General features: G+C 39.0%; 1 protein-coding gene across 3 annotated transcripts in view; it reads right to left on the reverse strand.

The window, feature by feature from the left end:
- The window catches only part of ZFR (zinc finger RNA binding protein), a 46,635-nt gene that overhangs the window by 16,572 nt on the left and 16,431 nt on the right, over positions 1 to 13,632 (reverse strand). For 2 of the 3 annotated variants that reach the window (XR_014174502.1, XM_081942596.1), the window contains exons 6-14: positions 13,272 to 13,519; positions 10,251 to 10,442; positions 9,810 to 10,104; positions 8,503 to 8,696; positions 5,910 to 6,029; positions 4,339 to 4,484; positions 3,980 to 4,142; positions 3,094 to 3,299; positions 1,443 to 1,593 (exon numbers count right to left, since the gene is read on the reverse strand). Coding sequence is in view for 2 of the 3 variants with exons in the window: in XM_081942596.1 (XP_081798722.1) it covers positions 1,443 to 1,593; positions 3,094 to 3,299; positions 3,980 to 4,142; positions 4,339 to 4,484; positions 5,910 to 6,029; positions 8,503 to 8,696; positions 9,810 to 10,104; positions 10,251 to 10,442; positions 13,272 to 13,519 (1,715 nt within the window). In the remaining variant the exon portion in view is untranslated. The remainder of the gene's footprint in view (positions 1 to 1,442; positions 1,594 to 3,093; positions 3,300 to 3,979; positions 4,143 to 4,338; positions 4,485 to 5,909; positions 6,030 to 8,502; positions 8,697 to 9,809; positions 10,105 to 10,250; positions 10,443 to 13,271; positions 13,520 to 13,632) is intronic. The other variant, XM_081942597.1, reaches the window with a different exon arrangement.

Raw genomic sequence — 13,632 nt, forward strand, 5'->3', positions numbered from 1 at the left:
ACTGAATAAAGCTCTCTACACCAACCCTGAAGTGTGGGTGAGTGAGGGCAGCACAGAAATCTGCAAATGGTGATAACATGACAGTGGGATACTGCAATCTCTGTAAATGCTGCTGGTTACCAAGCACACAAATTGTAATAGGAATAGCATACACGCTTATACACCGCTTCACAGCCCTCTCTAAGCGGTTTAGAGTCAGCATATTGCCCCCAATAATCTGGGTCTGCATTTTACTGACTACAGAAGGATAGAAGGCTGAGTAAACTTTGAGCCGGTGAGAATCAAACTGCTGGTGGTTGGCAGAATTAGCTTGCAATATTGCATTCTGATCACTGTGCCACCACAGCAATCATATGGTCATAGGTATGGTGTGACAGCCAGAACTGAGGACCATTCATAAGTACTGTTTGTCAGCATCATCACATCCATGTTAAACACTCAGTTAACAAGGACTACCTCTAGCTTGACTAAAAATCCTGACACTGTAATACATTGTGCTCAAGTGTTAAAAATTTCCTGTTTCTCATGTTTGTTACAGCTTATTAACATTTTGGACTGACACAATTTGTTCTAAGTACTATTCAACGTAATAAAGTCAATCCATTCCAAATGTAATAATCCACCAGAATAAAGATGAGCTCCACACGATTCCCTATAGAGAGAACTACCTTGCTTCCTATCTTCAAAGAAAAAAATATTAATTGGACTATAAATAATTCAGTTTTTTCCTTTTCAATTTTGGCATCCCTCCAATTTTAAAGCAGTAATACAAACTTATATTTTAAACTTATTTAAAGGTTTATCATGCATTTGCTTCAAATATATACACTGAAACATATTCACTATATTAAATATATAATTGTTGATAAAATATGTAAACAATTCCCTTTAATAGTCAACATGAGTACTTATAATCTTACGAGCCTATAGCATTACTTCAAAATAAGATACGTATGGCTATTAAATTATAAATTACAAAAAAAACATCTCTTTTCCCACGACCTATGAAATGTTGAAGATAGGCTTCTCACTGGAGATCGGGAGATGGAGGAAAAAGGAGTGGAAAAATTAGATATTAGGCAACGTGGCTACTGGTCTTATTAAGACTCTATATATTTATAGTATAATGGAAAGATGATGATCACTTCAAGGTTAAAAAACTCTCCTGAAGTATATGTCTTCTCATTCAAAAACAGAGTGAAAGGAAATTGAAAAACACTTTCCAGTTGCCACTTTCTAGAATTTTGGATTATTTGTAGCCCCTACTCCAACAAATATTATAGATCTCGCTGGACATAGCCTTTGTTCTGCTATAATAGCTTCTGTTTGAAAATTAGCTCATTATTAATTTACCTGCTTTAAAATAAATGAAAGTGATTTCATTTACTGTCACAATCTTCAATCTTTATAAAAGTGCAAACCAAAGTTAACACCATACATACGGCAAGTTGCTTCGGTAGACTTTCACCAATGCGACTCAATAAACTTTTAGTTGGTTTCTCAGCGCAGAGCAAGACAAGGTTGACATTTCGGTCCCCCCGAAGAAGCAAACCTTTAGCCAATACTCCTACTCGCAGGACCCCTTTCAAAGCTCTGTAAAAATAAATAAATGTAAATCTATTGAGTTAATCCATCTTAAATTGCTATCATCCTAAATATTTAATGTCAATTATTTTTTGCTTTCAATTTGTTATTTCTTTCAATTCATGCTTAAAAATATTATACAATATTTTTGTTTCCAGTTGGCATGCTGATGAAATTTAGCCCTGTGAGAGACAATCTTTATTTTTCTGATGCAAAAAGCTTAACTTTGGAACTAAGAGGAATCAATCAATAAAGAGATGAATGACAAGGTAGGTATTTTTGGCATTGTTCTGCTACATTAGCCCGATGACAAAACATCGAACAAGGAAAAATATGCCAAACTGTTTTTAAATTGCAAGTGTCTACTGCACTGCTGGGATAGCTTTTTATCTGATCAAGAAGAAAACCGCAGATGAGGAGCAAGGAGGTCCTTCCTGGTGGTTTGTCCAAGAAAAAAAACTGCTCCATTAGCAGTAGCCCTGGCGTTATCACAGCAACTGGAACAGGAATTTCTGTTGCTAAGTGATGAGGTTGTAAAGCATGATGTCACATGACCACATTGCTTAGCTCCAGCATGGTTCTTGCAGTTGTTATTAACCCCTGGGACCCAGATGTAAGCATTTAGCATGTCAGCCCTCCCAGGTAAACCAGACAGGAAACATGACTAGAGGAGCTAATTCCACCATATTGTATAACAAAAGTTGTAAGTCTGGAGGTAACACTTTCCCATCATCATTTTAAACTGCTTGGTCAATTAGGGCAGATGCTTCCTAAATTTCTTTCTCTGACCATTAAGCCACTGTGGCTCAATCCCATCTGATTGTTTCGGGAGGCAACATCTGTTCCCCTTGTCACCCAAAGTCATCCACTTAGTCATTATACAGGAAGAAGTCCCAGACACTGATAGGCAATTGGGTGCATGGGTGGGTGGAGTGCTGTGGACAGGAGACTGGTGTGTGTGTGTGTGTGTGTGTGTGTGTGTGTGTATACCACAGGGTGATCAGGGGTACTACAAATAAGCACTCTGGAAGATGGACAGGTGGAAAAACAGCAAGATGGAGTGCAATTTCCAACTTCCTCCGAACTTCCCCATTGACTTTGCTTGAGGAAAGCTGGCAGGGAACACTGGTTGTAGTTATAAGTCTGGCAATCTCTATTTGGATTGTGCTCATTTGAGTGTAGTTGATGCTGCAACAGCTGCAACTTCATAGATCAGCCATAATTCCTCTTTAGTCAGTGCTGTCGTAATTTTGAATGGTCGCTGAATGAAGAATCCTAACCTGCACTCTGACCACAGAAGCCAAGATGTTTAGGCATAGGCCTTGGAATTAATAGTAAATAAGAATCAGGACAATAACCTCAGAAGAAGACAGGAATTCTGAACAATGTTGTGATCTCAAGTACAAATGTGGTTCTAGTTTATATTATCTGCTATGCCCAACATGGCTGATAGTAGCTTTCAAAATAAAAGAAATGAGATATAACTGAATGATTAAGAAAAAAACAGACCTGTCTTTATTGCCTTCTTTTTTATCATCTCCTTCCTTTGTCTTGTTTTTCTCAGTATCAGTCATGTTATCTGATACAAGTTTCAAAGCACGTTCAGTGATAGAAACTATCTTTTGGACTGCCTGGAGTTCCTCCTCAGTTGGATAGATAGCTGCATGTTTGGTCATCACGTAACGGTCATCAGAGGAGTCGGGTCGGCGTAATGGCTACAAAGAGAAGTTAATTCTTAAGTTCAGTTAGTTTTCCAAATAGTTGTGCTACAAACCACACCACTGACATAACAAATGAATTCAGTGTTAGCCAAGCTGCACTGGGCATTCTGAATCTCCATCTCTTCAATGTCTGTGGTAGAATGAAGGAAACAGACAAAACTGATAGTTTTGACTAGTGAACCATAATTATCAAACTAGCAAATATGATGTCTGTTACAGATACTGTATAAGCAATTACTCTGATCACAATGAGGCACATTATTGATTTCATTAAAAGTGCATAGAGAGAAGTTATTCTAAGGGATTAAAACTCTTTCAGGATTGAACTCCTGGATCTTTGCATCTAAATGCCTATTCAATGCATCAGCTAAATGAGCTATCCATATCCTGGAAAAAATGTAACATCTGTCTCTTTGGACAGTCTGAGGAAAGATTATATATAGCATTCTGATAGCTGCATATACAAGCAATTTAAGTGGTTGCAGTAAACTACGGAACTTCCTTGATATGTTCTCGTGAGGCACTATTACATAACAATGTTTCTTTGCTAAAAATAAGCCTTCGTGTAACATTTGGTCAAAGATCTTCCAATAAGAAATCTTAAAACAAATGCAGGACAGTCCTACAAAGAGTTGGTATCAAACATGTTAAGTTTTAAGTAAATAAACACTCACAGCTGGTCCCTGTGGCTGTGGTGGCATTCCTGGTCTGACACCAAGTAATCCAAGAGGGCCTGGAGGACCATGAGGATACCCTCCATCAGGTATTCTACGACGATCGTCCCAGTGATGCTGCTCATCTTCCATCCTCCTCCAGTACATGTCTTCCTCATAGCGTCTGAAGTATACAAACCAAATAGCAATATATCAACTGTATATCAATGTGTGTGAACACACACCTAACTATGAAGGATCCTTTAGGTTTGAAAAGAAGAGATTCTTATCAGTTCAATATGGTCCATTAAGCACTACTTCACCCCAAAAAATATATGTTCAAATGAGTATAAATCATGATAATCTAGCTGGGAAATTACCTCATTTCCATTCTCCATCGTTCTTCTTCTTCACGCCTTCTCCAATATTCTTCTTTCTGCATTTGCTTTCTCATCTTTTCTTCTTGTATCTTTCTTGCCCGGATGCTAGGTTTCACTTCTACTTGTAAGTCTGGATTTACTTTTTTCTGTTTTAAATGTGAAGATTTTGAATACATTTACCCAAGACTATTTTGTTTTTGTGCATAGAGTGATAGATACGATTCAATATGCGATTCCAACAATTAATCAGTGGAACAGCTTGCATTCAGAAGCTGTGAATGGCCCAACACTGGAAGTCTTTAAGATGATGTTGGATAGCCATTTGTCTGAAATGATATAGTGTTTCCTGCCTAGGCAGGGGGTTGGACTAGAAGATCTCCAAGGTACCTTCCAACTCTGCTATTGTATTAATGTGGTGTACCATCCTATCTACGTTTGTGGCTTTAGAATAAAAAGAAAAAAAAGCTTATTCTAAATCCTCTTTATTCTATATAGTGCAATATGCCAAATTTTGAATGTATTTCATTAAAATAATCGCACTCAAAATGTTCTAAAGAGGCTATTTTGTTTTAAGCTTATATGAAAAGTTTTATTGTTTTGTTCTGAGTATGCCCTAGAACAGTGATGGCGCACTTATGGCACGCATGCCACAGGTGGCAAGGGGAGCCATTTGTCAGGGCACACGAGGCGCTGCCCTGTCAGCTGGCCAGCGTGCATGCGCGTGCTGGCCAGCTGAGTTCACCCTTTTTAAACCCATTTTTCACCCTCCCCAGGCTCCAGAGCCTTTATAGGAGCCTTGGGAGGGCGAAAAGAGCCCCCCCCCGGAGTCTTCAGGGACCGTCCAGAGGCTTCTCTGAAGCCTTAAAACGATGCTCCGAGCAAACCGGAAGTCGGAGGGTTGTTTTGAGCGCTCCGAAGGCATCAGGGAAGCCTCCGGAGAGCTTCGGGGGGGGGGGGGGGAGGCTCTTTCCGCCCTCCACAGGCTCCTATAAAGCCTCTGGAGCCTGGGGAGGGCAAAAAAAGCATGTAAAAATGGGAGGTCACGTCTGTAGTGCGTGCATGCGCACTGGGGGGGGCACACCCGCACACCATCCCCCTGCGCTCCCCCCACTTGTGGCACGCGAGCCAAAAAAGGTTCGTCATCGCTGCCTTAGAATGAAGGGTTTATATATTAGAAATAAAAGTCTTTCTAAAAAAATAGCAATAAAGAATGTTTAGAATTATTTTTGAATGAATTACATTTCATGATTAAATAATTTCTTCTTAGATGCTGCCCACCCTCCTGTCTTTCAGAACTATTGGTATCTCACTATAATAATCTTTTGTTAAAAAATAAAAACTGAATATGCATCAGTTTGTAATGATACCAAGTATTCGAAACAAAGGATGCTATTTCAAGTTGCTGATTCTAAAGTCTATTAGTCTATTTGTATGAAGTCTTACAATATGCAGCAAAACATATTTTCAATAAACGTTCTGAAAACATAATACAAATCATCTCTATTATTTAAGGCTTCTACAATTCCTATATTTAATTATAATCTCCATAACAGACAAAAGTAGACTTTCACCTTATATTGTAATCGATGCCGCCTTCCTTTTAAATGCATCTCTTTAGCATTAGGATCATTAAAGCTACATTCACAAAGCTTGCAATGGAAACGAATCACTTTTCCTTCATCATTCCGAACCTTTGCAAGAAAGAAAATGTAGTTAACAGCTACAGCTACTTATCATGTGGTAACAAGCCTGAATAAAACATTTTCAAGGTAACAACTGAGTTCAAGACCCCCTACTAGCCCAGAAGGGAGAAATCTATCAACACAAAACTGTCTTCCTCTGCAAAATATAAAAGCATTTCTCCTTTTTTATCAGTCTGTTTAATAATATACATCAATCTTCAGTCAGCTGGATGATATAGGTCCGTGATGGCGAACCTACGTCATGCGTGCCACAGGTGTCAGGGCATGTGAGTATTGTCCTGTTAGCTGGCCAACGCGCATGCGCGCACTGGCCAGCTGACTTGGGCCTTCTTTTGTGGCCATTTTTTGCCCTCTGTAGGCTTCCCTGAAGCCTCTGGAGTGCAAAAAACCGGCCCTATGGGCAAACCAGAAGCCTCCTGAATGCTCCGGAGGGTGAAAAACGACCCTATGAGCAAACCGGGTGACTTCCGGTTTGCTCATAGAGCTGGTTTTAGCCTTTCGGAGCGTTCAGGAGGCTTCCCTGAAGGCTCCAGAGAACGAAAAACGGCCCTACGGACAAACCAGAAGTCACTTCCAGTTTGCTCATAGGGTCATTTTTTGCCCTCCGGAGCCTTCAGGGAAGCCTCCTGTAGACCCCAGAGGACAAAAAAGCGGCTCTACGGACAAACTGGAAGTCACTTCTGGTTTGTTTGTAGGGCTGGTTTTTCGCGCTCCGGAACCTTCAGCTCCTGAAGCCTTCAGAGGGCCTCCGGGGGTGGGGTGGGGAGAGGCTGTTTTCACCCTCCCCAGGCTGCTATAAAGCCTCTGGAGCTGGGGTTGTGCACATAGCATTATGGATGTAGCACACCTACGCACGACCCCCTTGCGCTCTCCCCCCCGCTTTTGGCACGCAAGCCAAAAAAAAGTTCACTATCACTGATATAGGCCCAGTAGCAATTTCCAGGTAAGGGAATTTGACTCTTCTAAGATGTTATAGATTTTGTTGCTTTTTAAGGCAGAATTCAATGTAAATTATCCAGAGTCATCTTTTCAAAAAATATAGAAATAACACAATTCAGTTGGATTTTTTTTGTTCCTAACAACAGGGGCACTATAATTCATGTTAACCAATTTCTGCCAATACAACTTTGAAATGAGGGCAGAGTTTTTTAGAAAACCTAAATGGCAAACTAGTTTCTTTCTCCTCTCTTAATGTTACTATTCAATTACACTAAGATACAAATCCAGCAGAGGAATATTTCTGACACATTAATGTAAAATGCAACTATTACCACAAATGTGAACAATACGAAAATATTATTGTATCTGCACTGTACAATTTAAGGACAAGTATTTATTACTAGACTGCATAACACTGCACCATTTTTCAATTTCAAAAATTAAAAACTCTTATCACATTTCAGTATATATAGACCCGGTCTTATTTTCTTTTGAGCCCCCCAAAAACGGATAGGGCTTCTTTCAGGGGTGGTGGTGGTGTGTATTACTGACTTACCTCGTGGCAGCGGCAGCAACAGCCTCACCCAGGAGCCCACTGCCGGCCCACTTCTTTTGCGGCTGCTTGCCGCCACTCGCACGCATTGCCCCCCAGCCTCTGTTTCGCTATCGGAGCCTTCGCAAAGCTCTCTGCAGCTGAGAAACAGGCTCCAGATTGACACGGCCAGTACCCCCTGGATTCCATTTTGCTTTCAGAGGCTTTCCGGAAAGCATCTGTAGTCAATAAAACAGCTCCGGATCGAACTAGAACTCTGTTAGCAGCTGCAAAGGGCTTTCAGGAAGCCTTTGATGGCAAAACGGAGCCTGGGGGGCAACACGAGTGTCAATTCAGATCTCGTTTCTTGGTTTCAGAGGGCTTTTTGGAAGCCCGACAGCAAAATGGAGGGTGGGGGCAACACATGCAAGCAATGGCAAACGGCTGTAGAAGTGGTCCTGCAAGGCGAGACAAGTGTCGGGTGTGCGAGGCCTGGTAAATAGGGCAGCTCCACCTGTGCGCCTCACCCCAGTATGGCTGGAGCTCCACCTGTGCGCCTCACCCCAGTATGGCTGGGGTCTCAATTAGAGCTAATTTGGGGGGTAGGGCTTAATTTTAGCACTTGTGTTTAAAAACATGATAGGGCTTCTTTTTGGGGTGGGTCATAGTTTTGGGGAAACACAGTATACCAAAACATGTTGCCTTGCATATGAATTCCAATTATTCAATTTTGAAGAATGCTCCATATCTTAATCTTAAATTGCTAAGATAAGAATTATTTTCTCAAATGCCAAACAGCATTGCAACTAATTTTTCTGAAACTAGATCCAAATAAGGTGAAATTTAAGTAACCATCAATAATAGCTCAGCTTTAAATACTATGATTCTGTGATTTCAATTCTGCAAATTTTAACACATTTATGCTAGCTAATGTCTCTTTATTTAGCTTATGCTATGTGATATATCTGGATTTAGTTTTCACAATATTACCTCTTCTACATAGTCATGACCAACAGGTTGGACCTCGCTTTGCAAAGCAGCAAGAGCTGTAGAAGTTACAGGTTCAGCAGAGGGATCTGGTTTAGCTTCCTGCATTTGTACTGTGGTAATAGGGGTAGTCTTGATATTTTCTACAGCTTTCATTTCATCCGCTTTGCTTCCTGTTGTCTGTAATTTATTGCCACCTAATAATAAAATAGTATAAAAGGAAAATGACCATTGCCTACAATAATCCTTCCCATACTGCTTCGTTTGAGTTGCCCTGCAACATAGAAACTTACATTCTGATTATTCATTCTTAACTAGTTTTGTGTTTTTATATATTTATTGCAAATTATTTGGAGATTATTAATTCAGATATTTTTAAAAATGCAATAACCAAATAAAAGAGTTGTCCCAACATCATTTATATTTATGTCAACTGCTGAAAATCTGCTGCCCAAATGACACACATGGAAAGCTATTACTCTGGAATCTCTTTTCCTGGCTGTCATCAGTTTCTATAGATTGAACAGCCTTTTGGAATTTGGTGCCCTCCAAATGTATAGCTTTATAAAATTCTCGGCAATAGCCACATTGGCTGTGGAATAAGAGATGTAGATGAATAATTAAACTCCAGACAGTTCTACGAGGTTCTATCAGGACCCTGGAGAGCTCACTGCAGAGATGTAAAGACTGGATCAAGCCTCAAGGAGAGCAGTTATAGAGAGGACCAAGTGATTTTTAATTCTATTGCTAATTACAAATTCTAAACTTAACAAGACTGTAGAATTTAAAAAGTAGATTTAAAGCTGAGACTCCTACATAGCTAAGACATTTTAAGAAGCCTTAGAAAGGTCAACTTCTAAGACTATTACATCTGGCATGTAATTAACATTTCAACACTTAATTAGCAATTTTGAAAATTATCAAGATTTCTGGAAAAGGTTATGAATGGAAAATATCTGTCCAATTAAAGAACCTTATTCAAAAATCCAGTCACCAGCAGTTAAAAACATAAATGATCTGTCTGCCTATTCAATCATGTCCAATTCTCAGAGACTGCCTGGATAAGTCCTTTCATGATTTTTCAGAAGTGGTTTATCATTGCCTCCTTCCTAAGACTGAGAGAAAGTCAGGTCACCCAGATGGTTTATGCTCAAGGCAGGACTGGAACTCATGATCTCCCAGTTTCTAAACTGATACCTTAACTCCCCCTAATACCATATTGGCTCTCATATAAAATGTACTGCAATTTTATAGGTACATATAAATGAATATATAGTGTTAATATTTTTTATAAATTTAACAATAAAGACCTCTATACTTGCCAACAAAGTTAATTTTGGGTGTAGATATCTTTTTTACAGCAATGTTAGTTGGAACAATTGTAGATTTGTTGTTTGATGTTGTACTAAGTAGTACATTGGCAGAAGGAGTAAGAATTTTCACTGCCAAAGATGTAACGGAAGAATTCACAGTGTTGCTGCTAGTTGCAATATTTGAAGATACAGCTGCTGGCTTAGAAGATGATGTTGCTGATGTAGCCTGGGTGACAACATTTGGTTCAGTTGAAGGGATGGGTTTGCCAAGTTTAGTATGCAGCTTAACCACCTAGAACCATTGATAAAAATAGTCAATATATCAAATTAACAAAATTGATAAACATGCATTGCTTATAGAATAGATTTACATTGCTAAATGTGTAAAGTTGTCTTTAAAAGTCTATAAAAAAAGAATTAAGAAGGGGAAACGCCTACTTTTTGGTGTTTAGCTCCGCGAATATGAGCAGCATAAGCATCAGCTCCTGTGCAGGACACATCACAGAGCTCACAACGCAACTGGTTCTGAGTCCCACGAGAAGAAGCACTGTTACTGGTGGTGTTCTGCGATACTTTCAATGCTGCTTCCTTTTTTTTATGCTTCTGACCCTCCAAATGTTCTTTATAAGTCTAAAATATAAAACCAAAGAGATTAGTACATTTGTTATATTATTTCAAGTTTTATGCAAACAAAATGAGGCAATTCTTAAGTTTGAAAGGGTACAGAATTTGTATTATGTTGAGACTTTTAATGTCCAAACTTGCTGAAATGTTCTAAAAAGAATTGTTATTGTTCAAGTAATTTCATTGGACAGTTTAGCTTAGCAGTATAGAAAATTTAATAGCAGGAATTTACATTTTATAGCATGTAACCCCACCCAATCACTTAAGCTGGCAACATTTGCATTTGTTATCGTGAGAATGTGCCAATCCTAACCTTCAGAATGACAAAATTTGACTCTTAATAGCCTATATTTCAATGTGGTAAAACATTAGTCATATTTTTGTACAGCTATATACAGACACAAAAGCCAGTTTGATGTAAAGCAATAGGTTAGGAACCGTGCAACTGTAAATTCTAGTTCCATCTTAAGCACAAAGCCAGCTGGGTGACCTTGGGTCAGTCATTTTCTCCCAACTCTAGGAAGGAGGCAAGGACAAACCACTTCTTGCCAATAAAAAACTTCAGAGGTTTGTGCGAGAATCAGACATGATTGAATGGAAATTACACACACACACACACACAGATGCTTATGAGAAGTCCGAAAGATTCCTGCACCTACTTTTCATGAGTACTTGGATGCTTGTCTATTATAGAAAAAACACTGTCATGCAAATTCCAGTCTTTCCATTTCTTATTGTGGAAGAGGGCATCTGACAGTGATATATACCAGAATAGTGCCACTAGAAAGTGGCATTCAATTAGCATCACTGAATGCAGACTGACTCCAGGTCTATGGAAAGAAAATCTCTGTCCAAAATTACATCCTCCCCAAATGATATGAAATAGTTTTTCTATCTGTTGATTAGGAACACAAGATATTGTAAAGTCTGCAGGTGGGTTCAGACGGTTCTCCTTTTCTAGGGAAGGAAAGCTTATCAGTAGATAGATCAACCAAGCCGAAATATGTATCCAATGAGATGTGAAATGGACCATACATTATCAGCAATTTAAGTTTAAAATATACTGAAAGGAAGAGTCATGCTTTGATAACAGGCTCACAGAAATGAGCCTGAGTGGCATATGTATATGTGTGTGTATGTATGTGTCACACTCGTCATCTTCAGGCTGGGGCCTTTGGCTTCATGCTTGTGCGAGCAAAGCATGATAGGAGCTGCCGTTTTCTATAAATATAGGTGTGTGTGTGTGTGGAATGTTGGCTTTGTTGCTTTAAACGGATTGGTTGGCTGTGTTGTCACATCTTGATTGGTTGATGGAATTGATGTTTGGTGAGGGTGATTGGTGATGGTGTCCTGTGTTGTTCTGGCTCCTGTGTTGGTTTTTGTGGCTGGGACTCATTTATTGACTAGGGCTAGTTTCCAGATGTCTGGTAGGCGGGAGGTATCATCATGTTTATTCATGTTGTGGGGGTGTTTCTTTATTTTGATGGCTTCCATAATTATTCTCTTGTTTAAGTGTTCAGTTTTGGAGAGTAATTCAAAATCAAGTTCATGTTCCTTTAAGGTGCTGGAAAAGGGAGGAATTTTTTTTCTTTTTTTCTGACTGCATTCTTGTGTTCTGCGATGCGTGCATTTATTCTCCTATTAGTTTGTCCAATGTATGTGGCAGGGCAGATTTTGCATGGTATTTCGTAGACTCCTTGGTTTTCTAGCTGGATCTTGTCTTTGGGTTTTTTTAAGATGTTGACTATTTTTTGCTCAGTGCTGAAGGCTGTCTTGATATGGTAGACCCAAATACGCCAAGACCTGCATAAATGTATGTATGTATGTATGTATGTATGTATGTATGTATGTATATGTGTGTGTGTATTTATATATTTGTGGAAGCAATTATCTTGCAATTAACAGATACAGATACCAGGCAATTCTCTCTTTGATGGCATTTCACAATGGAGTATAACATTTCCATATAACCTTGATGCATGTCATAACAATTTTTTGTTCTTCTGGGCAATTTCAAAGACAACTGGTAGAAATCTTAATATTTGTTTGTGGGTGGCATGTAGATAATTTGGAGCACATGCTGTACGTGGAAGTTTCCCTTGTATTTTTGATCTCTAGCAGCAAAAAGGACAATGGAAAGCATGAAGCAGGATATGTATGACCATTTATGCTCAGGTTTCCTATGCATTACTTATAAGTCCTTTCTCTTAATTTGTTTCCATTAGATGTTCTCCAATGCCTCTTTAAGCAGGTTCTTCTGTTTAAACAAGCCTGTGATTACAAGGGACTGCATTCTTCAGGTTTTTTTTAAAAAAAGTTATGCCCTCGTTGCAATATCCAGCAAGAAATTAGATACAATTTAGACTGGCATCTGCTATAAAGAACACAACTTTGGACAGTTTATTTCTCTTGCTTCCTTCAGTTTTGAAATATAAACTAGAGAAGCTGCTTTGATCAAAATACAGTGTCTGAGAACCCATCAAAACTATAATCCTGCAGTCCTTTCTGCAGTACATTGCAGATTTCATCCTGCAATGAAATCGGAGCTTAATCTAAGTTTTAATAACAGATTCTACTTAAACAAAAGCATTCCAGAATAGTGTGCATTGTGTTCTGTATCTCAACAAGTCCCATGATATAGATGCAGTAAGCCTGATGAAGTTTTTTCAGATTTGAATATAATATGCCTTGAATACAATTACTATTTGTACTAAAGAGAAAAATTGTAATTTATTGCAACTGAAAGACCCCGAAAGACTGTAACTTCTTAAACCTCCTTGAATACTTCTAATATATAGTTTCATTTAAAGTTCAGTGAATTTTTTTTACTGGTACCTGTGGTCCAGCACAGCTGATCTTACAAACATCACAATAGTGGATCTGTGGTGGTTTGGGAGGCTGTTTTGGTTTCAATTGTTTATTTTGGAATGGTGCCTTTTTAGTAAAGGTGGTTCCTGTCCAGGCAGCTGTTGCAGCCGCCGCAGCTGCCGCCGCCGCCACTTGTTTTTGCTGCTGCTGCTGCTGTTGATAGTAAGATGATGCAGCTGAATACACTGCAGCTTCATAACCCGAGTAAGATGTACCTTTAAATAACAGAAAATTCAGGTCACATTTATGAGGGATACAACCCACAATTCATCTTTTAAGGAGGGTTTCAGCATGAACATAGCATTTGTTAAGAAAGGTTTCATCTTTA

This window comes from Natrix helvetica (assembly GCF_964273705.1).
Source record: "Natrix helvetica genome assembly, chromosome: 2".
Taxonomy (NCBI): domain Eukaryota; kingdom Metazoa; phylum Chordata; class Lepidosauria; order Squamata; family Natricidae; genus Natrix; species Natrix helvetica.